Genomic DNA, 25726 nt, shown 5'->3' on the forward strand with positions numbered 1-25726 from the left:
GGAAGCGAGGCCTTTGTCCTTTCCTAGTTCTCTACTTTTTCTCCTTTCTCTGCAATACGTTAGACTGGTATACAAGAGGCGTAAGAGGGCTTAAAATATCTTAAAATGTTGGGTATCTTTATCTCTTCCTAGAGGCCAGGAGTTCAATTCCCAGAAGCAATGGTTCATAGACTCCCACCACTATGAAAGAAATTAATTTATAAGGTAACAAATGATTCCAACAGAACAAAGCAAATAATATAACAAAAGTAATCTGGAAATTATTTTAAAAACAGTTGATCTGTCTGATTCATTAAGGTTTAATTTTGATGTTACTGTCACTTCAAAATCAAAGTATTACAATGGATGATGAAGTTGTTGTGACACTAACATGAAAATTGAACAAAAATAGAAAGCCCGAAACCATAAATTGTGGGTTATTTGGGTTATTTTCCTCGAAAATGTATGATCATCTTGTGCAGTTTGAATTATCCCTAATAATGGATAACTCCAAATAGATTAACATTTCAGAGCCATCCAATGGGAGTTTTTTAATATATACTGTTCAAAGAGAGCACTCTCACCTTCAAATGCAAATGCCAGGGCGCCAGCAGTTAAATATAAGGACAAAAGAAGGCACTCTCTGGTCTTTTTAGTGAATTAATTTTAATGGATAAAGCATGACATTTCGGGGACACACTCTCCTTCCTCAGACAAACAAATACAACACTCAACTGACAATTTAAACAGTGTAAGCCCCTCCCCAGTGAAAAATTATGCCAAAAAGGTAACCATAGTGATGGAACTTGCTTATTCAATGTATACTAAATACAACATCATCTAAACTTTTTTCAAAAACATACATCCTATTAGTGAAAATATAAATACATATCCCTGTCTAGTAATATTGAATAAAAATGAAAATGAAGATAAATACAAGACACTCCCCGTGTGTGAAACATATCTGTATATCCCCACATAAAAGATCAGTGACAGTAAACATAAGTAAAGATATAGTGCATAATATCTTATTGCATAATACTATCAGCCAGTGGATCAAAAAACGGCATTCGATCCAAACATAACAATGGAACATGTTGAAACATTGGAGCATGTTGGAGCATCATAGCAACTGGATTGAGTTAGTATGTAAAATTAAATCAAGGCATCTACCTTTTCTGATGCTTATCTAGCGGTTCAGGAACTGTGGCCGTCATAGCTGCACTCTTATTAAACGCCACCTCACTATTACTATGTGGTGTGCTTCTGTTCGCATATTACTGACGTCATCCAGGAGGGACCTACCACTACTGCTTTGTGTGGTTGCCATAGCAACCAACCACTAACGCGAGTATATACTAGCGATTTAGATACACTAAAAAATTGACAAAATTAAGCTATATCAATAGCGGGGTAATATGATCCTGAGTGGCAGCAAACAAAAGAGCATGTGAAAAAGGAAAAAATAAAAAAAATATAGTAAGAGAAAGAAGAGGGGAGCCCAAAATCAAAAGAAAAAAAATAAATCAAATAAGATAAAGTAAGATGCAAACCAAAAATTACACAAAACAAAAAACAAAAATAAATAAAGATAAATATAGTGAAAGGACATGAAAAAGAGACATACAAAATACATGAAGGAAAAGTAAGGAAAAAATAAAATAAAAATACAAATAAGATAAGATAAACTAAAAAAGAGAGATAACAACTACTAATAAAGTGAAAGCCAAAGTATGCAGAAAAAAAGAGTATAGAGTAAAATAAAAAGAATAAGCATGAAAATAAAAATAATAATAATAATAATAATAATAATAAAAATTAAAATAAAGAAACAAATAATAATGAATATAAGGAAATAAATAAATAATAATAATAACAAATTAAAAATGAAAATTAAATAAACTAATAAAATAATAAAAATAAGAAAAATAAAATAATAATAAAAAATAATAAATAAAAATAATAATAATAATAAAAAATAAAAATAAATAAAAAAATAATAATAAAAATAAAACTAATAATAATGAGAAAAATAAAATATAAAATGAACCATGGTCTCTCAAAAGTAAACTGCAAACTACTATACTGTAGTCCCATGAAGTATCAGACTAGTATAGGGATCAAAACAGACAAATCCTTCTTATGGGTAGCCAGGTTGAATCACAGGAAACACTGCCAGTCCAGACTCACATTCAGTCCCCTTGGGCGTAAGGTGTTCAGTTTAAATATCCACTTGGATTCCATTTGTAATAGCTTACAATGTCTGTCCCCTCCCCTTGGGGGTATGGGCACATGATCAATAATCTTGAACCGAAGATCCTGTACACTGTGTCCCCTAGTGGCAAAAGGGTGTGCCACCAGCTGGTCGCTTCCTTGGTTTTTAATTGCTGTTCTGATTGCTGACCTATGGTTGACCATGCGGGTGTGGGCATCGTCAACTGTTTTTCTTATGTAGAACAGTCCGCAAGGACAGTTGATCAAATAGATCACAAAAGGTGTAGTACAGGTAAGGTAATGTTGAATGTTGTACTTTTGGTTCGTGTCTTGGTGATGAAATGTGGATCCAGGGATCATAGCATGGCATGGGGTGCACCCTATACATCGAAAATATCCCTTTTTGGTGTTGGTCAGCCATGTATTTTTTCTGTAGCAATGTTTGATCCTTTTAAGTTTTGGTTCCTTTTGAAGCCCACTCTTGGGCTGCCCCACTCTCCAAAAGGTAGTATAGGGTCATTCTGAATAATGTGCCAGTGAGTTTTTATAATCTGTCTGATATGTTTGGTGTCAGGACAATATTTTGTCACAAAGGTCATACGTTTTGTGCAGTCTCTCTCCATAGTGCTCTTAGGGTTATCCTGTTCAGTCATGAATTCTAGGAGGTATTGCCATTTGTATCCCCTTGTCATAAATTTGTTCACCATATCCTGAAGTTTGTATCTTCATTGTCTCTGAGTTGCTGTTATTTCTACTGACTTCAGACATTTGGCCTTGGGGAATGTCTCTAAGTAAAGATGTTGGATCTTTTTCTGCATACTTTTGCATGTATTTTGTATGTCTCTTTTTCATGTCCTTTCACTATATTTATCTTTATTTATTTTTGTTTTGTGTAATTTTTGGTTTGCATCTTACTTTATCTTATTTGATTTATTTTTTCTTTTGATTTTGGGCTCCCCTCTTCTTTCTCTTACTATTTTTTTTTATTTTTTTCCTTTCTTTTCACATGCTCCTTTGTTTGCTGCCACTCAGGATTATATTACCCCACTATTGATATAGCTTAATTTTGATCTAAATCGCTAGTATATACTCTCCGTTAGTGGTTGGTTGCTATGGCAACCACACGAAGCAGTAGTGGTAGGTCCCTCCTGGATGACATCAGTAATATGCAAATAGAAGCATGCCACATAGTAATAGTGAGGTGGCGTTTAATAGGAGTACAGCTATGACAGCCACAGTTCCTGAACCGCATCAGAAAAGGTAGATGCCTTGATTTAATTTTACATATTAACTCAATCCAGTTGCTATGATGTTCCAACATGCTCCAATGTTTCAACATGTTCCATTGTTATGTTTTGGATCTAATGCAGTGTTTTGATCCACTGTCTGATAATATTATGCAATAAGATATTATGCACTATATCTTTACTTATGTTTACTGTCACTGATCTTTTATGTGGGGACATACACATATGTGTCACACTCACTGGGAGTGCCTTGTATTTATCTTCATTTTCATTTTTATTCAATATTACTAGACAGGGATATGTATTTATATTTTCACTAATAGGATGTATGTTTTCCAAAAAAGTTTAGATGATGTTGTATTTATTATACATTGAACAAGCAAATTCCTGTTTATTGAGGAACTGATCACTATGGTTACATTTTTTGGCACAATGTTTCACTGGGGGAGGGGCTTACACTGTTTAAATTGTCAGTTGAGTGTTGTATTTGTCTGAGGAAGGGGAGTGTGTCCCCGAAACGTCACTCTTTATCCATTAAAATTAATTCACTAAAAAGACCAGAGAGTGCCTTCCTTTGTCCTTATATATATATATAATAAGGGGCTATATGAAAAAAGGAAGAAAGAATAGAGAAATAGAAACAAGATTTGCATACATAGCCTAAGAATTATGCTAGAAAAAAACTGTATGAAATCTACAAGAAATTATATGTGATCTCCAGACCAGCTTGTATCTGACTGGTAAATGACAGGTATATACAATATTGAAAAGTCTCCAAAAATTTAGCTTAACTTTTACTAGAGCTAAGATTTACATAAATAAATCTGCTAAATGCAAAATCTCTGTCTTGATAAGATAAGCTTACATTCATTAGACCAGTGATTTGCAACCTTTTTTTTGCAGTGGCACACTTTTTTACATTAAAAAATCCTGTGGCACACCACCATCCCAAAATTTTACAAAATCACACATTGTAGCCTAATACAGGATATATATACAGTGTATATATATATATATATATATATATATATATACACACACACTGTACTGTGCTGTCATGCCTCCTACAAACTATACATGACATATTGACATTCATTCACAAACAATTATAATGATTGTCTGTGAATGAATGTCAATGTCATGGTTATAAATGATGCCTGATGAGCCTGTCACATACCTCCCAATATTTCAAAATTTTAAAGAGGGACACCCACGCACTGTTGTCAGTCTGCCGCAGCACACCTGAGGATCTCTCACGGCACACTGGTTGAAAAACACTGCACTAGACCTCTATATACCCACATGCAATATGCTTTATAGCCTCTTAGAGACAGTCCATACTAAAGTCACTAAGAAATGGACTGAATCTTGATGCCCCTGATTTCTGACTTACGTTTAAACTATGTTTTTTGTTATGCAATCTTAGCTTTTAAAGACTTTTATTAATACTAAAGACGCATCCAATATGATGAAAAACTAAATTAAATAACAGTATATAAGAGTGTTGGACACTTTGGGACACATTACGAGTTAATAATTGCGTAAGCAAAAAGGTGTTAATCACAATGTATGCTAGAATGATTACTGTGTCCTCAGAGATCTGGTTAACTGTTTTGGGAAACAAAAAAGTGTCACAAAACACATAAAAATACATTACAGTTACAATCATAATAACATGGTCTGTTAAATATTAATTAAAAAATTGCACAGAAAAGTTATAAGGGCTCAAAGATATGAGGTTTCAGGTGTTAGAAAAATAGGCAGGCAAAGGGCTTTAACATAGAAATACATACATAGATATGTATGTATATACTGTATATGTGTGTGTATAATATGTATGTACAGATGTATGTATGTAATTGAAGCCATATATACACATATAAACACATACATACATATGTACACACATATAGACATATATATATATATATATATATATATATATATATATATATATATATATATATATTAAAGGGACAGTCTACACTCTAAAATTGTTATTGTTTAAAAAGATAGATAATGCCTTTACTACCCATTCCCCAGCTTTGCACAACCAACATTGATATATTAATATACTTTATAACAGTGAAACCTCTAAATTTCTGCCTGTTTCTAAGCCACTATATACAGCCTCTTAATCACATGCTTTTTAATTTGCTTTTTACAACAGGAGACTGCTAGTTCATGTGGGCAATATAGATAACATTGTGTTCATGCCCAGGGAGTTATGTAAGATTAAGCACAACACAGTACTAAATGCAAGTCAATAGATATTAAACAAAAAGTCATGCAAACAAGGGGCTGTCAGAAGATGCTTAGATACAAGGTAATCACAGAGGTAACAAGTATATTAATATAACTGTGTTGGTTATGCAAAACTGGGGAATGGGCAATAAAGGGATTATCTATCTTTTTAAAACAATAAAACTTCTATTCTAGACTGTCCCTTTAAGTAGATGAAAACATGAAAAAGCATATTTATTCAATATTCATCTTTAATAAAGTGTTATACTGTGTATTTTCTGTATATATTTCACATTCCAATGTTCTGCAGATAGCAGAATATGTTCTATGTATTTACAAATAGATATCCTTTTATATATCTGTATATATCTATATATAATCATGTATATTGCACCAAAATACCATCCTATATATATAGAAATATGTATTTATGAATAAATAGAATATAATCTGCTATGTGAAGAACATTGGAATGTGAAATATTCATATTTTAATGTTGAGTTAGTGCACTTGAGAATTTGCAATCGTGTTTGCGCACGAGTAGTGTGTTTTTTCCCACTTTTTTGCTCCATTGACTTCTATGGGGGAATACGTTATCATGCACACGATATTCTAAGTTCAGCTTTTTCCGAACATTGGAAAAAACTGTTTACTTACAACTTGTAATGTGTGCACTACCCGATGCATGCAAAAAGCTTCTAGCTCCACTTGTAATCTGTAATCTGGAGTTTTTTCCACAAAATTCAGTCCAATGTATAAAGGTAGCCACTAGATAGCTCATAAAGTACAAAGTCACTAGAGAGCACAGGGACTAGGACCCCCAAAAGATTTCCAGCTGTGCTCACATGAATAGCAGAAAACCTAAATAAGCCACATAGGATATAAACGTTAAAATAAGCAAATAATATTCAGGACATAATCACATAAATGTATTTTAAATCCATAACAAGCCAATAAAATCAAGGTGGTTTTATTGTCTCGTATGGTTCTGGGTGGCGTCCATAGTGATTTAATTGGCTCACATGTGTCTAGTTGCGTGGCCGGACTGTTATCCGACTGACGCTTGTCCGACGGACAATATTCCGAAAGACATTTATCCGGCTGCTGGGTGGGAATGAAGCTTAAAAATCACGGTTTTATAACATTTTTAATAGTGGACTGACAAAAGACAATTAAATCAACTTATATATAACATTTATAACATTTTTAATAGTGGACTGACAAAAGACAATTAAATCAATTTATATATAACATATTAATTATATTATAATTATAATAATTATATTATGTGTTAAAAGTACATCGTGAGGGTAGGGACCCATGGATAGGTTCCCAGAGGCGGTTGCGGCGCCCGAGTCACTGATTGTAACAGAAAATTTTGGATCGTATCTGCCCTCGGCCGAATGTATCTTGATTTATTTAAGTAAATCTTATATATTATGTGCTATTGCCTTTAAAAAGTCTAATCTTGAGTATTCACTGTATTTTTCTAAAACTTTCATTATCCTGTTTATTTTTTTTTGGTTTTCTCAGTTCAACTCCAGAATTAATTTTTTCAATTGTTAACTCCCATTCTGCTTGTTCTTTTCTTATTTTTGAAACTAGTCTGCAAATGCTTGGGTGGGTTATAGACATTCGTTGGTCAAATGCTCTGTGCCATCCTTCTAGAGAGTTGTTTGTTCTAGGTAACCCTAGTTTTGTTCTTTCAAAAGTGTTCCACATCGTAATATCGAAAGTAGGTTTTCTTCTTGTACCTTGTTGTAGTTCGCCAATCCAGGTTTTTTCAAAATAATTTAAAAATTCAGTTAAGATGTTACTGTTTTGTTTTTCTATTGATTTTACAAAGTCATTAAATGTTTCAACTACATTTTCCACTGGCACAAATGCTAATGCTTCTAAGCATTTTATGATCAGAGCATTTTTTTCATTATTATACCATATTTTTAAGCCCAAAGATTGTATTTTTCTCCACAGGCATTGGGAAAAAATGGAAAAAGCATCCATAAATTATTGTATTTTGTAAAAAATTTGTCATGCAATTTATTGCTGCTCTTTCAAAATCTACAGTAATTGATATAGGATTGATATCTGGATTTTTTTCTTTTATAATACTAAAAATTAAATTATAAGTTTCCTGATTTTTATTTTTTGATATGCAGTATACTAATGGTATGGTTATCTTCTATTAAAACATGTATTGTATACAACTGAAAACCTAAAGGAGCTGAGTCAAATGTTCCGTCACAGAGCCAGTGTTGTTTTTTTGAAAGAAGATCTACATTTTTTTTAGTAGACAGAATGATTAAATTTTCACTTTCATACATGATGAAATCTTCTCCTCTGGTTGTTTTTCTTAAATCATCATTTAAAATGTTTCCATTTGGTGTTGTTCGATGTCGACGTACCATTCTGGCAAGAGTTTCTTTTTTAGGTAGAGCTCCTGCTGCTTCAAGGGGGAAATTAGATGTGCAATTTTGTATTATGCTTGATGTTACTTCTTCTGAATTTTTAGCAACTTCTTTTATTTTTTCAATTGTTTTCATAGATAAAATTCTTGCTGCATTAGGTGGATGTGAATGATTTGATGCATCTTTTTCAATTATATCATTAATGGTTTTTAGCCTTCCTCCACAAAAACCTTTTTTTTCACATCTCCAATATGTGACATTTTCTTTTTTTTTGTCTACAATGTATGCATAACCTTCATATAACATTTTTCTTCCTCCTTTACACGTCTTTATGAACTCCATTTTTTTAATTTGATGTTTAAATTTTCCGCTTTTTTACTGATGACAATTACGCAATTACGTGATTGCGTGATTGTGCTGTTCGGCGTGCAGTCGGAAGCAATGTATTTCGGACATATGTCTGACGGACGAATGTGTTTCGGCATTTTGTCCATCGGAATTTTGGTCCGAGCACCCGTCTAGTTGATGTGAGCAAAGAATATGGTAGTGTTTGAGGAAGAGATTTTGTGAAATGTATCGTCCCTATACTTTTATGTATGGATGTAGTGCTTTTATATATATATATACTAGTGGTTAAAGCCTGTGTACACAGGCCAAAATGTTTAATGAAATAAATATACCTATCCATCTATCCCTATATTCAGCTACCCCTATCCTCTATCCCTGTCCCTTTCCCTCTATCCATGTCACTATCCCTCTATCCCTATTCCTCGGTCCCTATCCCTTTATCCCTGTCCCTATCCCTCTATCCCTATCTCTATCCCTATCCCTATCCCTCTGTCCCTATCCCTCTGTCCCTATCCCTATGTATCTGTCCCTATCCCTATCCCTCTATCCCTGTCCCTATCCCTCTGTCCCTATTCTTCTGTCCCTATCCCTCTGTCCCTGTCCCTATCCCTATCCCTCTGTCCCTATTCTTCTGTCCCTATCCTTCTGTCCCTGTCCTTCTGTCCCTTTCCCTCTGTCCCTGTCCCTATTCATCTATCCCTATCCCTCTGTCCCTATCCCTCTGTCCCTATCCACCTGTCCTTATCCCTATGTATCTGTCCCTATCCCTGTCCCCTATCCCTGTCCCCTATCCCTCTGTCCCTATCCCTCTGTCCCTGTCCCTATCCCTATCCCTCTGTCCCTATTCTTCTGTCCCTATTCTTCTGTCCCTATCCTTCTGTCCCTGTCCTTCTGTCCCTTTCCCTCTGTCCCTATCCCTCTGTCCCTGTCCCTATTCATCTATCCCTATTCATCTGTCCCTATCTCTTTATCCCTGCCCCTATCCCTCTATCCCTATCCCTCTATCCCTGTCCCTATCCCCCTGTCCCTATCCCTATGTCCCTGTCCCTATCCCTCTGTTCCTATCCCTCTGTCCCTATCCCCCTGTCCCTATCCCTATGTCTCTGTCCCTATCCCTCTATCCCTGTCCCTATCCCTCTATCCATGTCCCTATCCCTCTGTACCTATTCTTCTGTCCCTATTCATCTGTCCCTATTCTTTTGCCCCTATTCCTCTGTCCCTATTATTCTGCCCCTATCCCTATCCCTCTAACCCTATCCCTCTGTCCCTTTCCCTCAGTCCCTTTGTCCTTATACCTCTGTCCCTATCCCTCTGTCCCTGTCCCTCTGTCCCTGTCCCTCTGTCCCTATCCCTCTGTCCCTATCCCTCTGTCCCTCTGTCCCTATCCCTCTTTCCCTATCCCTCTGTCTCTATCCCTCTGTCTCTATCCCTCTGTCCCTGTCCCTCTGTCCCTGTCCCTCTGTCCCTGTCCCTCTGTCCCTCTGTCCCCTGTCCCTCTGTCCCTCTGTCCCTATCCCTCTGTCCCAATCCTCTGTCCCTATCCCTCTGTCCCTATCCCTCTGTCTCTATCCCTCTGTCTCTATCCCTCTGTCCCTGTTCCTTTGTCCCTGTTCCTCTGCCTCTGTCCCTATCCCTCTGTCCCTGTCTCTATCCCTCTGCCCCTTTACCTATCCCTCTCCCTATCCTTCTTTCCCTATCACTCTCTCTCTCCCTGTCCCTATCCCTCTGTCCCTGATCCCTCCTCAAACAGCTCTCTAACCCCCCTCTTACTATTTCTGCCATCTTAGGTAGTGGCAGCTGTCTGCCAGTACCTATAACCCCCTTTTTTTGTTCTCCCACGATCAACATTTAGTTACCCCCCCCCTCTTACCACCAAACCCATTTTCTGCTGGCAACAGCAGAAGATCGTTACAGATGGTGACACACACAGTGTCATTGTTTGTAACGATCAGGCATCTGCCCTCATATGGAGCCAGAGCACCGATTGTGCTCCGGCTGCATATGCAGCAGATGCATGAAGCTTCAGGAGCTCCAGATCTCGACTGTAGCATAACAGCTGAGAGTGCTGAAGCTTCCTGAAGCTGTCTCGCACTGCTGGCTGCCCACACATCTGACGACAGTGACGGACGCGTTACAAACACGATTAAAGTATAGATATATACAGAGGCATAACTAGAAACCACAGGGCCTAGGTGCAAGAATCTAAGAAGGGGCCCCCACCCCCCCCAAAAAAGTGAATTTGATACATATCTTTTTTTTTCTTTTTTTTTAACATTTAACACAGAAAAAAAAGTGAATCAGATTGCATGTTTTAGATTCATAGTCTTAGATTACAGTTTTAGATTACATGTCTTAGATTCACAGTCTGTGAGATGGCCTGACCCCCTATTACTGTATAAAGTGACAATGTTTAACCCACCAGTACTGTATATAGTGAGTTAGTGACACAGTCTGTAATCTGCCAGTGAGATGGCTGACCTGACCCTACCCCCCCTCCAGTACTTTATAAAGTGACCACAGTAGTCTGTCACATAGTCCAGCCCCCCCGTACTGTATATAGTGGTACTGTATAGTGACACTGTTTACCCCCTCCCCCCATGCTGTAGTAACAAGGTCTGTAATTTGCTGGTTCCACAAACTTACACATACACACACATGCATAAATACACACACACAGTCACATACATACATACACACACACACACACATGCATACATAAATACACACACAGTCACATACAAACATACACACACACACATGCATGCATAAATACACACACAGTCACATACATACATATACACACATAGTCACATACATACATACATATACACACATAGTCACATACATATACACACATAAACACATACACACACACACACACACACACACACATAAACACCAATGGGTAAAACAGACTAACCCCTGTAGTCAGAGACACTAGTGAAGCATCACGTCACACTCACATGATATCAGTGCAGGCTGTGGAAGTTCAATTTCTTCTCTGTACTCCCTGTAGTTTCGCCCCTGGATATATATATTTATATACACACACACATTTATAGCCAATCTGAATCAGATTATTCTGCTTTCAGTGTATGGTAGCGTACAATTCCCTCCATTTTGCTATGCCTGTGTTTTTCTATTAGGGTAATAAGTGTTTTGTGTATTTTGACATAATATCACCACCTTTTAGTTTGCAAGAAAACACTGCAAGAGCTGCATGGGGAGATGTTTACAAAATACACCAGACCTCACATACAAATTTCAGCCCCTGTTCAGCCCACTAGCAGAAGGTTTGGAAAACAATACACTTAGAATTTTGTATTATAATATAAATTTACAGCATTTTTAATTTTATCATAAAATGCGAATTTACAGAACAATTTTGTTTTGTTTTTTAATGAGATTAAGCAATATATTTTTACTGTGTATTTCTATTTCAATACTTAATTTATTTGTTTTATATGATTTTTTTGAATTACATTTTTATGGACCTTATTCTAATGTATGCATCGCCTTCACATACTTAAAAGTAGGGAACAACCCTTTGCGAGATGCACTTTTCTCAAGATAAAAAATTGCCTTTATAGAATTATTAGAGTCTAAATAGTACTTGTGATATATGTTATAGAATTGTAATTGCCATACAGAAACCTAAATATTGCCATACTGAGATATTATACAATTTATTTTACAGGTGTTGGCCAAACTGTCTCTGTAGTAACTCAAACTCTAGTAACAAAGGGAGCTACTGTACCTGAAGCAGATATGCCATCTTCACTTCTTCTGGAAGTGCCAGCACTGGCAGACTTCAACAAGATGTGTGCTGATTTAACAGACTGGCTAACCTTGCTTGATCGCGTGATAAAGGCTCAGATTGTGACAGTAGGAGATGTAGATGAAATCAATGATATGATCATTAAACAAAAGGTATGACAAACATTTATGTTAGTATAATATCTATCCATTAGTTAATAATAGTTTGTGATGAAAATAAACAGCATTACAATTAAGATTTAAAGCTGCTTAAGTGAAAACAAGTTTTGCTGTTACAAACTGTTCCACTTGTTTGTGTGTGTGTGTATAAAGATAGAAGTTAGATCGATAGATAGATAGATAGATAGATATAGATTTTATATTTTTATATATATATATATATATATATGGATGGATAGATGTGCGGTGCATCTTGGCAATAAAATATCTGCATTTACTTATAGTTATATTTCCTTGCTTTCCTTGGTTGTTTGGTAGACATAAATAATTTCAATTTTGGTCCCTATCCACATATGCCAATTGAAGTTTCTCCTTTACTAATTTCAATTAAAAGAAATGTAGCCAGTTTAGTATGAAAATGTAAAGGATATGTGTTTAGCAGTCCATAAATTTCCAAAGATAAAAATTATTTGGAGAAAGAGTTAGACGAATACAGAGTTGCATCAACAATGGTTGTAGTGTTAAAAGGACATTAAACACTAAATAAATGCTAGATAGAATGATGCATGCAGAGAAAATATTAGTCTGAGAATAACATGTAGATGTATTTTTTTTTAAAGTTTTATTAGTTGTTTAAATATTGAAGAAATAATTGTCAACGTTTAGTGTTTATAAAGCAAATGGGTGCTGCCATGTTGTAACTTAGGTTTCTTTCTCTGCTGTGGCCAATTAGGAACAGTTATAAATAGGTCACTAGAGTGTGTAGCCAATGGCTGTGTGGAATATAACAGGAACTGAAAAGCTCACAATTTCAGAATAATAATAATAATTACAGGAAAAGGGGACAAAATAAAATAATGAAAGTATATTACAGATATATATTTATATATATATATATATATATATATATATATATATATATATATATATATATGATTTATCATTTTATTTTACATCTCAAAGTGTTTAATGTCACTTTAAGAGAGAAAAACAGGTAAAGACCATAATTGAGAGATTGAGAAAGTAAAATAAAATATTTTAGAGATAAAGAAATGATTGGAAGAAAGAAAGAATATAGAGAGAGAGGCAGGGATGGTGAAGGAGTATATAAAGAGAAAGAGAGAGTAATATAGAGACAAAGGGGTAGATTTACCAAGTAGCGGATGCTGCAATCTACCCCCAATGTTTTCGGCTCTACGGAAACATAAGTAAAGAAGTAGCGGTCATAAGACCGCTTCTCCTTAACTCGCCCACCACCTTTAAGATGGCAGACTGCAATCATCCCAATCAGATATGATAGAAAATGAGAAACAGCATAAACAGGTCACCAGCACAGCATTTATGCCAGCTAAATGAACAAACATCAGAACTTAGATGAATGCCCCCTGTTATACTTTTATGTAAGATATTTGACCACATCAGAGCCAGAACCAGGCACATGCTGATCACATATGATACTAAACTAGTGTCCTTGCATCCATTCCATTTTGGGCAACATTAATTATTGCTATTCTCCGATATTTGTGCCTAAAAATGCGTACACATATAAATGCCCCAATTTATCATTCAAAAATGTGACTAAAACTGGGCAAGTTCGACTGTAAAATTCTCCTACTCTGTTTCCAGTATCCATGACGCACAGGTGTGCCAAAAAAGGTTTAAATTAGATTGTTCTAGTCATATTTCCTATAGCACTCCTCATTGATTCACCATCTAAAAAATGTATAATTTCTTTGCTCATATTGTGAACTGGCAGTTCTCCTGCAAATGCGTGCAATAATGTTCTCTATAACTACTGTGGAACTGAAGAAATCTATTTCATACCAGTTGTAGAAACAATGTTACAAAAAAAGGGCTCAACAAGGCACAAAAATAAGACTCAGATACTTATCCGACTGGAGAAACGTATCTTTAAATCTCCTCAGCTCACCCGTGTAGAAGCTAAAAAAAAAACTCTGAAGAGAATTATGAGGAGAATTCTTCTTGTGCTTGATAAATCTTTCTCATAAGAGAATACTGAGTTAGGCTTAGGAGCAGGACGATGCACATGTCTTAAACACAAATTTGGCTTCAGTGTTTACAACAATGTTGTATATAAAGGGGTTTATCACAATCCTATAGAACATGTATCTAATGATTTTCACCAGAAAATCACAATTAAAATCTGTAGGCATTTTTCAACATAAATCATTTGATTGTTTTACTAAATTATTGTGATCGGCCCCATGTTCAATATACACGGATGCTCCTAAGCCTACATTAGCATCTCTTGTGGAAAATTTAAATAAAGGATACCAGAAGAAAAAAATAGTTTGATAAAAGCAGTCAATTGTAAAGTTTATTTTAAACTGTATGATCTATAAGAATCATGATTGTTTAATCTTGACTTTCTCACCCCCTTTAAATTCCTTTCATTGAAACTATATCCTAGGTTTTTGCAAACCAACAATGTTAATAAAACCTGTGATGTGTTCTTTGTCCTCTGAAATGTATCATACATTTATATGTTTTTAAAATGCGTTCTTAGCAGAGACAAAAAAATAAGGTTAGAACATGTGTCAAATGCAGTTCTCAACTATGTAAAAACAGCATTTTATTATAATTTGTCAAGATGGGAAATCTATGCTATATATGTTTCAATATATTTAATTCAACTAAAACAGACTGCTCTTTATAAAAAATGGCACTGGGCAATTTAATTTATAATATAAAACCTGGTCTAATCATAAAGATACAATTCAGTACTGAGATTTATTCTCTACTATAAAAATCAACTTTAAAACATATTTTCAGAGGAAATAGTGTGCTTTGTGAAGAAAGTGCTTTTGTAATATGAAATTGGTATATTTTAAAACTACATAGAATTTATGATTGATGCTCGTTAATGGATATATTCAATAAAATGTACTCAAAGAAAAAGGACTTGAAATAAAAGTTGACAGGCTGATCATTTATAGTCTCAGGGTTTTATAGTAATTCAAAGCTTTTAAAATTGCTGTTATTATAAAGATTCCTTACTTTAAACTGCACCAGCACTATGCAGATAAATGTGTGCGTCTTTACTAAGCAATATTCTATATATTTTGTCTCTTTTAGAGTGGAAAGAGTGAACATTTGAGCAATGTTGACAAATGGACACATTTTAATCAGTATTCTAGTTAATCTGTGTAGTTTATAATACTGTAAAACCAGAATTTTTTTTTTTTATGAAATGGATTTTAAATTCAAAATAAATTAAATCCCTATAAAATATTTGAGAAACAATAAAAATACACAGAATATGTGTAGTTTATTTTGCATATTTTACCTGAAATGTTCCTCTTTATACATTGTCTGCTATCTCCAAACAGGTGGGAGTGTACACTAAATAAATGCTAGATAGAATGATGATTCAAAGAAAAGATTAGTCTTAGAAAAAAATGTAGATGTATTTTTTAAAGTTGCATTACCTGTTTAAATATTGACAAAATAAGTGTAAAGTTTTAGTTCCTATAAAACAATGGTTAGTGCCATTTGGAGCATGTTGCTAGCTCCTGATTGGCCACAGCAAAAGAAACCATGTAAACAAATGCGTCTATTCCAGTCCATCAGAAGATTTATGTGACATGCATGGCTTTTTCAAATTCTGAATAAATCTCATTTTGCATGGTATAAAGTTATTTTGCACTGCATTAATATCCCCAACACTCAGCATTTTTTAAGAATAGGGGCTGTTACATATCCCTGCAATACAGGAAAAAAGGTTAGTTTAATTTTCAAGGAATAACTACAATGGCAATGAATGGCAAGGCTATTGCATCGGGCAATGAATATGCAATTTTATGTTAGTATGAAAGAAATCTTTTTTTTTTTCTCTTAATTTCCATGTGCAATTTAAAGTATTTATAGATTATTTTTATTAATACCAATACAATGCTTGATACCTAAAAAGAATATACCAATACCTTTTGTATATTAGCCTCTCTCTTATCCAATACATAATAGGTCCTTTGGTTAAAACTATTTTTTTTGCTAGGATATGCTTTAGAGTCTTTGACCTATATTTTATGACATACGTTATCTTCTTAATTTTATGAATATGTGCTGCTAAGTATTGGTCCATATATACTATTAGTTTCTAAAGTATCCCTTACAGTAAAATAGTTAATATAGAACTATAACTAATGAATTATCTGTCCTTCAAAAGCCAAATTGCAATAGTGCAAAATGTTGCACAGGTAAACAATTCATGTCTTTGCAGTGAGCCGTGTAACTATCAAACATATAATACTCAGTCTGGTTTTCTTTGTCTAAATATCCCACTGCCGCTACAGTTGATACATGTCTAGTGAGAAAAACATTTTCAATTTTCTGGTAATGATCTTCCTTAGTGTTAACATTTTGCTGTCTCAGTAGTTTTAAATAAACTGTACATTAAACAAGAAAATATTTATTGTCTCAGAAAGAAAATATATCATTTTTTCTGTATGTACAAAAAATAATTTAGAACCAGTCTGTCTATAACAGGATTATTTTTAATGCCTGTCTTGCTTGGCAGATCAGGGTACTTTGTGCATTTTCAGATGGAACTTACTTATCTTAAAAGAAGACAACTCTGCTCACAAAAGTGTTTTAAGTTTATAGCCAACATCAGCTGAATGTGCACAAGCAATGGCCTGAAATGATCTTTGTCTCCAAGTATCGGATATTGTCATCCCAAAATAGCGTTACAAGTTTAGTTCTAAACTTATGATCCTTAAACCTATTATTTTGCAAGTACAAAAAAGTAGATTTAGGGCATTATTAACTTTGAAATGAAATATTTTGGTCAATGACTGGAACAATGAATATGAACTGTTAAAGTTTCTGTTAAAAGTATGAGAAGGTACTTAAAAAAGTTTGATTATAAAGTGAATTTGCATTTTGTTAGAAGCACTTTTAGGTTGTATGCCATTAAAAATGTATTCTGTATAAGAAAATTCACTTTTAAGATGTATATATACTGTATATATATATATATATATATATATATATATATATATATATATATATATATATATATATATATAGAATAGCCTATACAGGTTTAAGTGTGAAATAATAACTAAACATCTTAATCTATTTAAGTGCATATTGTGCATAAATGTTTAATTGTTACTAATTTACAATCATACATAAAACACAATAACATCATAAACAGTAATAGTTTATAGACAAAAATATATGCGCATATAGAAAAGATATATATCCAACCAAAATATAGGGTTTAGATACTAGAGTTTAAAATATAACACTCAAAGTTGTTGTATATATACAGGTATATATAAGTCCCACAATGATTCCGCCCTCCTGGGGTCAACCCCCTAGCTGTTCAGCTTGCATATAATAGGATTTTCACCAACTCTTAGGATCAAATTTATTGATGTTTCGGGGATATGTTTTTGATACGTTCTGAAGAAGGGGAAACATATCCACGAAACGTCAATAAATGTTATTATAAGAGTTGGTGAAAATCCTGGTTTGTTGCTGTATTTGTTGGATGCCTATATATATATACAGTATATATATATATATATATATATAAGTAGAGTTTATATACTGTATATGTGTATATCTGTGCTTATATTTGTATATATGTATGTATAAATATATATTTAGACATGTACAGTATATGTATGTGTATATACTGTATGTATGTGTGTATATATATATATATATATATATATATATATATATATTATAGCCCTTTCCATTCAAACGCCTTGTCATATACCATATACCTTTTAACCTGTCTAACTTTTTCTTATTAATATTTCTATGAATATTTTCTTATTAGATAATGTATTTATGAGTGTAACACATTATTTTAATTTATTGATGTTGTTTGGTTTTATTTATTCCTAACATTTTAAGCGAGGACTTTAGTTGTGTTAACCCAGAAAGCGCAAATTTAACTTGCGCTCCTGTGATCGCGTTTATTTTCAAATTGTAATATGAGCGCACGATAGCATGCCACTTGCAATATAGCCTAGAATATCTATCATTGTAATATTTATCAACTTGATAAGAGGACAAGGCAACCCGTGTGTCTGCATTTTTTTTACATTTGATGTGCTTCCCCCACAATAGCAGTGCCTGTCAATCATCCCACAGTCTGAGATGATTTAAATTTAACACCTCGGAAGTGGCAAACGGCTTGAGAAGCAGATTGTGATTTCTTTACATACAAATGTGTAAGTCACATAAGTGAGTTTGTACAGCACAAGCTCAAAAGCTGCAGCAAGCTCAAAATAATTGATAAATAAAGCCTAAAATATATTTGATTTCATGAAATTATAATCCTACTCCTATTGTTTCTTCACATATATCTACCACTTTAAAATTATTAATCAAAACTATACTTTCTAAAATTCCATCAAAATTTTCAACTATGTTTATTATTTTTTTATATATATTAGTTTATTTTCTCGAAAACAATGTATGCATCCGAAAGAAATGTAAAACATATAACAATGAAAATAATAAACACTTCTTATAGAAATGAGCATTCACAAAGCTATTAGAAAACTAAACAGATGAATGCACATGTCTACCCTATATTACTATGTACAGAGAAAGGAGGTAATGGTGTGGGGGAATGTAAAGTGGCGGAAGGATCATATTTTGACACAGGCCACCATGTCTTGACTGAGAGTGACATTTTTGAAGTGAATGTAGAAATTTAAATAGAACTATAATCACAATATGGGTTCCATTAATGGAGCTACAGTTACAGCTTCTGAGCACAAGCAATGCAAGCTTGCACAAGTAGTCCTGAAACGCTTGTTAAGACTGCTGCTACTTAACCTCTAGCTGAGTTCAATTATCCTGGTCAGGTCCAAATGGGATGACTGACAAGCCCTGCTCTTGTGCAATGGACTTTTTTTTAAGAGCAGGGCACGGCTGTACAAGCCATTTGTTAATGCTAGAGAGAAAAGCCCCCTGTCCAGCCAATTACCTGACCAGTAGTCTTCTTATCCCAGCACCAGGGGGAAGAACAGGAAGGAAATTAGTCAAATGTAATAATAATACCACATGGACCCAGAGGCAGGATATGACAAAAGAGGTACAGCACAAGGGTTCATGAGAAGAATGGTCAACAAGCCGGGTCAGTAATGGTCAGGTCAAGGAAAGCACATAATCACAAGGCCAAAGCAGCATCATATTAAGGCAGAGGTACCTAATCAGATGGCAGAGAGAATGGTCAGATGAAAATCCAGAGGTCTATTCAGGCAGCAATCAAGAGGTTAACCAAAAAACACAGCTAAATTAAAAAATGATACCCAGCATAAACTAATCATACCCATAATACAGAATACGATTTTTGGGCAACGAGGAGAAAACAGATTTCCTTATTTAAACCTAACAACGTAGGAGACAGCAGGCGTGATAACACAACACTGTGGCACCAGAAATAGTGCAAGTAGTAATAAAGTAACCAAGGATGCCTGCTGTGCTATCTGGAACTGTGGCACGCTATAACAATATGTAAATAGTAATCAGGTTGCTAGGACGCTGACCACACTATTCATAGCCGCCATGCGCAAAACCCTGGCATGCTCTGACACCATTGCTTGCTCAGTGGTAAATATAGGTTGGGACACTGTCCACACTGCCCATGTCACCGGATGGGAACCCTGTTCAGTGTTGATAAATGGACCACTATGCATCATTATATCCTTCCTGAGCTAGTTCTCCCATTAAGGTAATTTTCCCCCTTTTTGCTTCCTATCTCATCCTTCTCGTTCCTTTCTCTTTTATTTTATCTTCTTGTTATTATTTTTGAGTGATCTTCTTTGTTTTAATGAAAATTAAAAGTTCATTACAAATGTTAGACAACTGAAAATGTCAATGTTACTCTTTTGTCCTTCTGTGTTTGAATTGTATTGGTTATTTCAATAAAGCTTTTATAAAAAGTGTCAACTACCTTGTTAGTAGACATTATGGGGTAGATTTATCATAGTGCGAGCGGACATTATACAATGTAGCGTATCATGTCCGCTGCACATCGATAAATGCTGACAGCATACGCTTTTTATCATTGCATCAGCAGTTCTTGGGAACTGCTTGTGCAATGCTGCCCCCTGCAGATTGGCCGCTAGCAGGGGGTGTCAATCAACCTGATCAAATTCGATCGGGTTGATTTCTGTCCACGTCCTCAGAGCAGGCGGACAAGTTATGGAGCAGCGGTCTTTAGACTGCTGCTTCTTAACTTCTGTTTCTGGGGAGCCTGAAATTGGCCCCTAAATCTTCTTTAATTGTGTTTAAAAAGATTTGTAGCTAACATATTAACACTTCTGACAAAGTGTTAAATATTTTCCTCCTAGAAATATTGTCAAAAAACTAACTATACTCCTTATTAAGTAAGGTTATGTAACATGATATTATTTCTGTAATTAGAATTAATGTGTTTGTGTATTTAGAACAAACATTCCCAAAGAGCATTACAATTAAACAGCCTAGAGTAAAAGTAATGATTCTACTTATTGTTTAGCAAGACATTAATCACTGCAAATGTACAGAAATTCATTGGTGTTATCTTGGTTCTTTGATGGATGTTTATGCCACTGGTTTAAGCTGTCTATGCCTGGCACGTACTAATATTTATTAGCTTGTTCTGTTTAAAGGGATGCTTTTAAAGGAAATTTTAATTATTATGTAGTTAGCAGACTTATTTAATTAGACATTTTTTGTTAATCAAAATTGGAGCAACATTTTTGGGGGTGTTGAGAAAAGGAGCTAACTTATCCATTACCATTTACTGGGTTTTATTATAGTTACATTTAAATATAGTGGGAGCAAAGTCTGCAGTAATCTTTACTGAGACGTTTTCATATTCGCTATATTATGGATGACTTGCAAAAGGATCTTGCCCTTAGTGCCCTTTAAATTTGGATGATTTAAATTGAACTTCTGTATTGAAATCAAAACAAAGTTACTTTCTTAGGCCTAGATTGCGAGTGCATCGCTATCGTTAGCGAGAGGAGTGTAAACGGGATTGCAACAGCGCAGTATTCTTTACGCTCCCCATATTTTCTATGGGTAGTGTATTGTGCTCGTATTACAAGTTGAAAGTTAATGCAATCGTGCGAAGTCAGTTGCATTTACCACTCAAACTTTTGTTTGTCCATAGGAGTCAGTTGCACTAAACTACACTATTAACCCATAAATCACCATCCCCCACTTTTAAATCTACCTCTTTACAATATTAACCCCTAAACCTCCACCCCACAGTTTAAGGGTTAAAAGTGTATAGAGGTAGCTTGTAATGTGGGGGTGGAGTATTAATAGGTTGATATTGTAAGCTACTTTGCGTTGTTGGGTGTGTGGCAATTTAGGGGGATAATAGTGTAGGCTGCTTTACTATGTGGGGGTGTTGCGGTTTAGGGGTTAATAGTGTAGTGTGGACTTTGCGGTGGATTAGTGCACGAGCATAGGTGTTTTTCCTCTTTTCTCTCTCCATTGAAGTCAGTGGGAGAGTACATTAAGGCAATCACAATATTGTAAGTACGCCACATTGTGCAAGTCGGGTTAGCACTCAAGCGATAAACATTTACTTTCCATTTGTAATACGAGCGCCATCCGACTCCCACAAAGAGAAGTCGAGAACTAATAGCGTGTGAGCGGGAGCGTTAACTAACGCTCCACTCGTAATCTAGCCCTTAGTTCAATGTAGATTCAAATCCATTTAAAGGGATATAAAACAGTCTGTGACATTGTTGTAATAAAAAAGTGCTAATCAGTAGGTTATACATAATTGAAATAATTGTAATATGTATTATTCATTATTTAAAAAGGATTTTAACTATTATTTCTTTTTTTTAAAACTTAATTTGTACAGGGTCCATTATTTCCTGCTACAGATCTCTACAGAAAGGCTAAGGAGTAGCTTTGTCTTTAAAGTGGTTGCTAAAATACACCTATACTAGTTCCAGTCAGTTTCTTGCCCGTGCTTAGTAGACAAATTTTGCTGAAAAAATCATGTGATGGTAGATCTTAAGTTCTTTTTATTGTGCAATGTGGGATACAAAAAGCAACGTTTCAGGCCAACAATCAGCCCTTTCTCAAGCTTGAGAAAAGGGCTGATTGTTGGCCTGAAACGTTGCTTTTTGTATCCCACATTGCACAATAAAAAGGTCTTTTTGCACCAGCTGGAACATTTGTATTTTTCTATATTGATATTGGGCATGGTAAGCCTGTTCAGTGCTGTGCTTCACGTTACATTGTTTCAGATCTTAAAGGGACACTGAACCCAAATGTCATGCTCTATCCAATCAATCTAAGTTTAATTTTGACTTTAAAGGGACGCTGAACCCAATTTTTTTCTTTCGTGATTCAGAAAGAGCATGAAATTTTAAGCAACTTTCTAATTTACTCCTATTATCAATTTTTCTTCGTTCTCTTGCTATCATTATTTGAAAAAGAAGGCATCTAAGCTTTTTTTTGTTTTCAGTACTCTGGACAGCACTTTTTTATTGGTGGATTAATTTATCCACCAATCAGCAAGGACAACCCAGGTTGTTCACCAATAATGGGCCAGCATCTAAACTTACATTCTTGCATTTCAAATAAAGATACCAAGAGAATGAAGAAAATTTGATAATAGGCGTAAATTAGAAAGTTGCTTAAAATTTCATGCTCAATCTGAATCACGAAAGAATTTTTTTGTTTTTTAAGTTCTGCAATGTCAGCTTTTTATCTAGGTGCAGGCAGTGGCTACACTGAGAATTTGTTATGTTTACTTTGATTTAACACATTTTACTAAAGGAGCACTGTTTCATATCCCTTTAAAAATATTACAGAATTTATTTGCAAAATGCACAATATACATTTTTACCAAATTTAGCAGAAAAGAGTGTTCATATTTTTTTCCTGCTGGAATATAATGCACTATTTAATTTCAGATACTGTTAAAAATTACTTCTAGAAAGAAACCTGCACAACCACTCTATCTATCTATCTATCTATCTATCTATCTATCTATCTATCTGACTGTCTTCATTTCATTAAGGGCTACATTAGGTGTGGCACGCTAACTGTTGTGCACAAGAGAAAAGGGGTATTTTGCGGCTCTTTGCGCACATGGAAAATAGTGCACGTATTACGAGTTGAATGTAAATGCGAATGCGTAAGCACAATCACAATTTACACTCATCGGGTTGGCCTGACTTCAGATCTCTGGTTAACTGTTACGCTCAGGTATAGGCAAGGTGTCCATGACTGGCCCTTGCAGTGTCCACCACCCATTTTGTGGAGGGGAGGGAGGAGTAGGACAGATGAATGCTGGTCCTCACTCCTTCTTGGCCCAAGCGGCGCCACGCTTAGTAGCGGGAAAGTAAGGGAAGAACCAAGCTGCCTGCAGTCAACTAACCGTAAGTCGTGACCCATCCCAATTCCTTGATCTGTGCGGCAGCATTGTGCTGGTGTCTGTGTGTAGAAGACCGCCTACTCAACCCTTACGTAACAAAGTAAGTAACCAACCATGATGATCATGCAATTAACATCAAGGTAGGTGGGTTTGGTCAGGAGTTGAAACTCTCAATATAACCCCCCAAAAATAAAAATTAATGCCACAAGCAGTCTTTATATAAATGTTTTTTTAAACTTGTTTAATTTGATGACTAATTTGTACTTGTGGAACTAAACAAGGGGTGTCCAATGTGCAGCCCATTTGACAGCAAAGTGTCGCTCTCCTGATTTATAGAAACATAGAATATGTCGGCAGATAGGAACCATTTGGCCTATCTAGTCTGCCCAATTTCATGAATTCTTTCATTAGTTCCTGGCCTTATCTTATATCTAGCATAACTTTATGCCTATTCCATGTATGTTTAAACTACTTCACTGTCTCTACCACTTCTGCCGGATGGCTATTCCCCCATGTATCCACTACCCTCTTTGTAAAAGAATGTTTTTTGATGTTTTTAATTTGAAATGCACCTTGGTGTCCTTCACTAACGTCTGTACTTTGGAAAATGTCCGTCACAGCCTTGGTCCGTGCCTATCCCTGGTTACGCTTGACTAAAAAGTTGCACAAAAAACATAAAAAATACATTGTACAATACAGTTACACATAATAACACTGTCTAATAAAAATTGTTTAAAAAAATATATATATTGCATACAAAAGATATAAGGGCTCAACAATATAAGGTCTCAAGTGTTAGGGGAAAAAAGGGATACAAATGGCTTTAACATAAAAATACATACATACACATGCCTAAATATATATGTGTATTTATGTATGTATGTATAGATGGATAGATGGATAGATAGATAGGTATGTGTGTGTGTATATATGTATTTATAAGTGTATATATGTATTTATAGACATTTATATACACATATAAACACTTAAATACATATGTGTACATATAAAGATATATATATATATATATATATATATATATATATACTGCATTTGGAGCATATTTATGCAATATTCAAATTTAATAAAGTGTTTAACTGTGTATTTACTGTAAATATTTTACATTCCAATATTCTTTAAATAGGTGAAAATGTTCTAAGTATTTTAAATAGTTATTTCTGTATACAGTATGTATGTGTATATATATATATATATATATATATATATATATATATATATATATATATACAAATTTTTTGGGAGTAGGATAATATAATTTATAGAAGATACACATGGGTGCAGACCCTGATGCACATATAAATTCACTATTTCAATAGAGAGAAACACGAAGAGGACACAGTAGTGTCCTCTCCAAAGAAAGACAGGGATTTCAGCACTCCAAAAATTGTTTACTCTTTAATAAGAGGTATAAAGTATTCAATTTATATATGTAAAAACTGGTGCTCCCCACCCCAGCGCAACCTGATCAGCGGCCGGGCCCCCTAAATCAAACCACACATAGATAGTTAATAAATTAATTTTATTACAAGTGCGAATAAAGATCAAGTGTTTCAAAATGTAAAAAACACATAGAAAAAGCTGGCCAGCTCACATTGGTTGCTAACAATGCAATGATAATAACCTTAAATATACTATACTATATATATATATATATATATATATATATATATATATATATATAAAATCATTAACATATGAATTTATAAAGTTTAAGATTAGCACTGCTTTCAATTATAAATTAATTTTTTTCAAATGCTCATAATTTTGTAGTGGAATTGCATATTTTGACATACAGGTAGCCCTCAGTTTACGCTGGGGTTAAGTTCCAGAAGGAATGGTTGTAAATCGAAACCGTTGTAAATTGAAACCCAGTTTATAATGTAAGTCAATGGGAAGTGAGGGAGTTAAGTTCCAGGCCCCTCTCAAAATTGTCATAAGTAACA

General features: G+C 34.6%; 1 protein-coding gene across 1 annotated transcript in view; it reads left to right on the top strand.

Annotated features, from left to right (window-relative positions):
• Positions 1-25726, top strand: part of DMD (dystrophin) — a 4487195-nt gene that overhangs the window by 3099882 nt on the left and 1361587 nt on the right. The window contains exon 51 of the mRNA XM_053707599.1: positions 12138-12370. Coding sequence (XP_053563574.1) covers positions 12138-12370 — 233 coding nt within the window. The remainder of the gene's footprint in view (positions 1-12137; positions 12371-25726) is intronic.

This window comes from Bombina bombina, chromosome 3, assembly GCF_027579735.1.
Source record: "Bombina bombina isolate aBomBom1 chromosome 3, aBomBom1.pri, whole genome shotgun sequence".
Classification (NCBI taxonomy): Eukaryota; Metazoa; Chordata; class Amphibia; order Anura; family Bombinatoridae; genus Bombina; species Bombina bombina.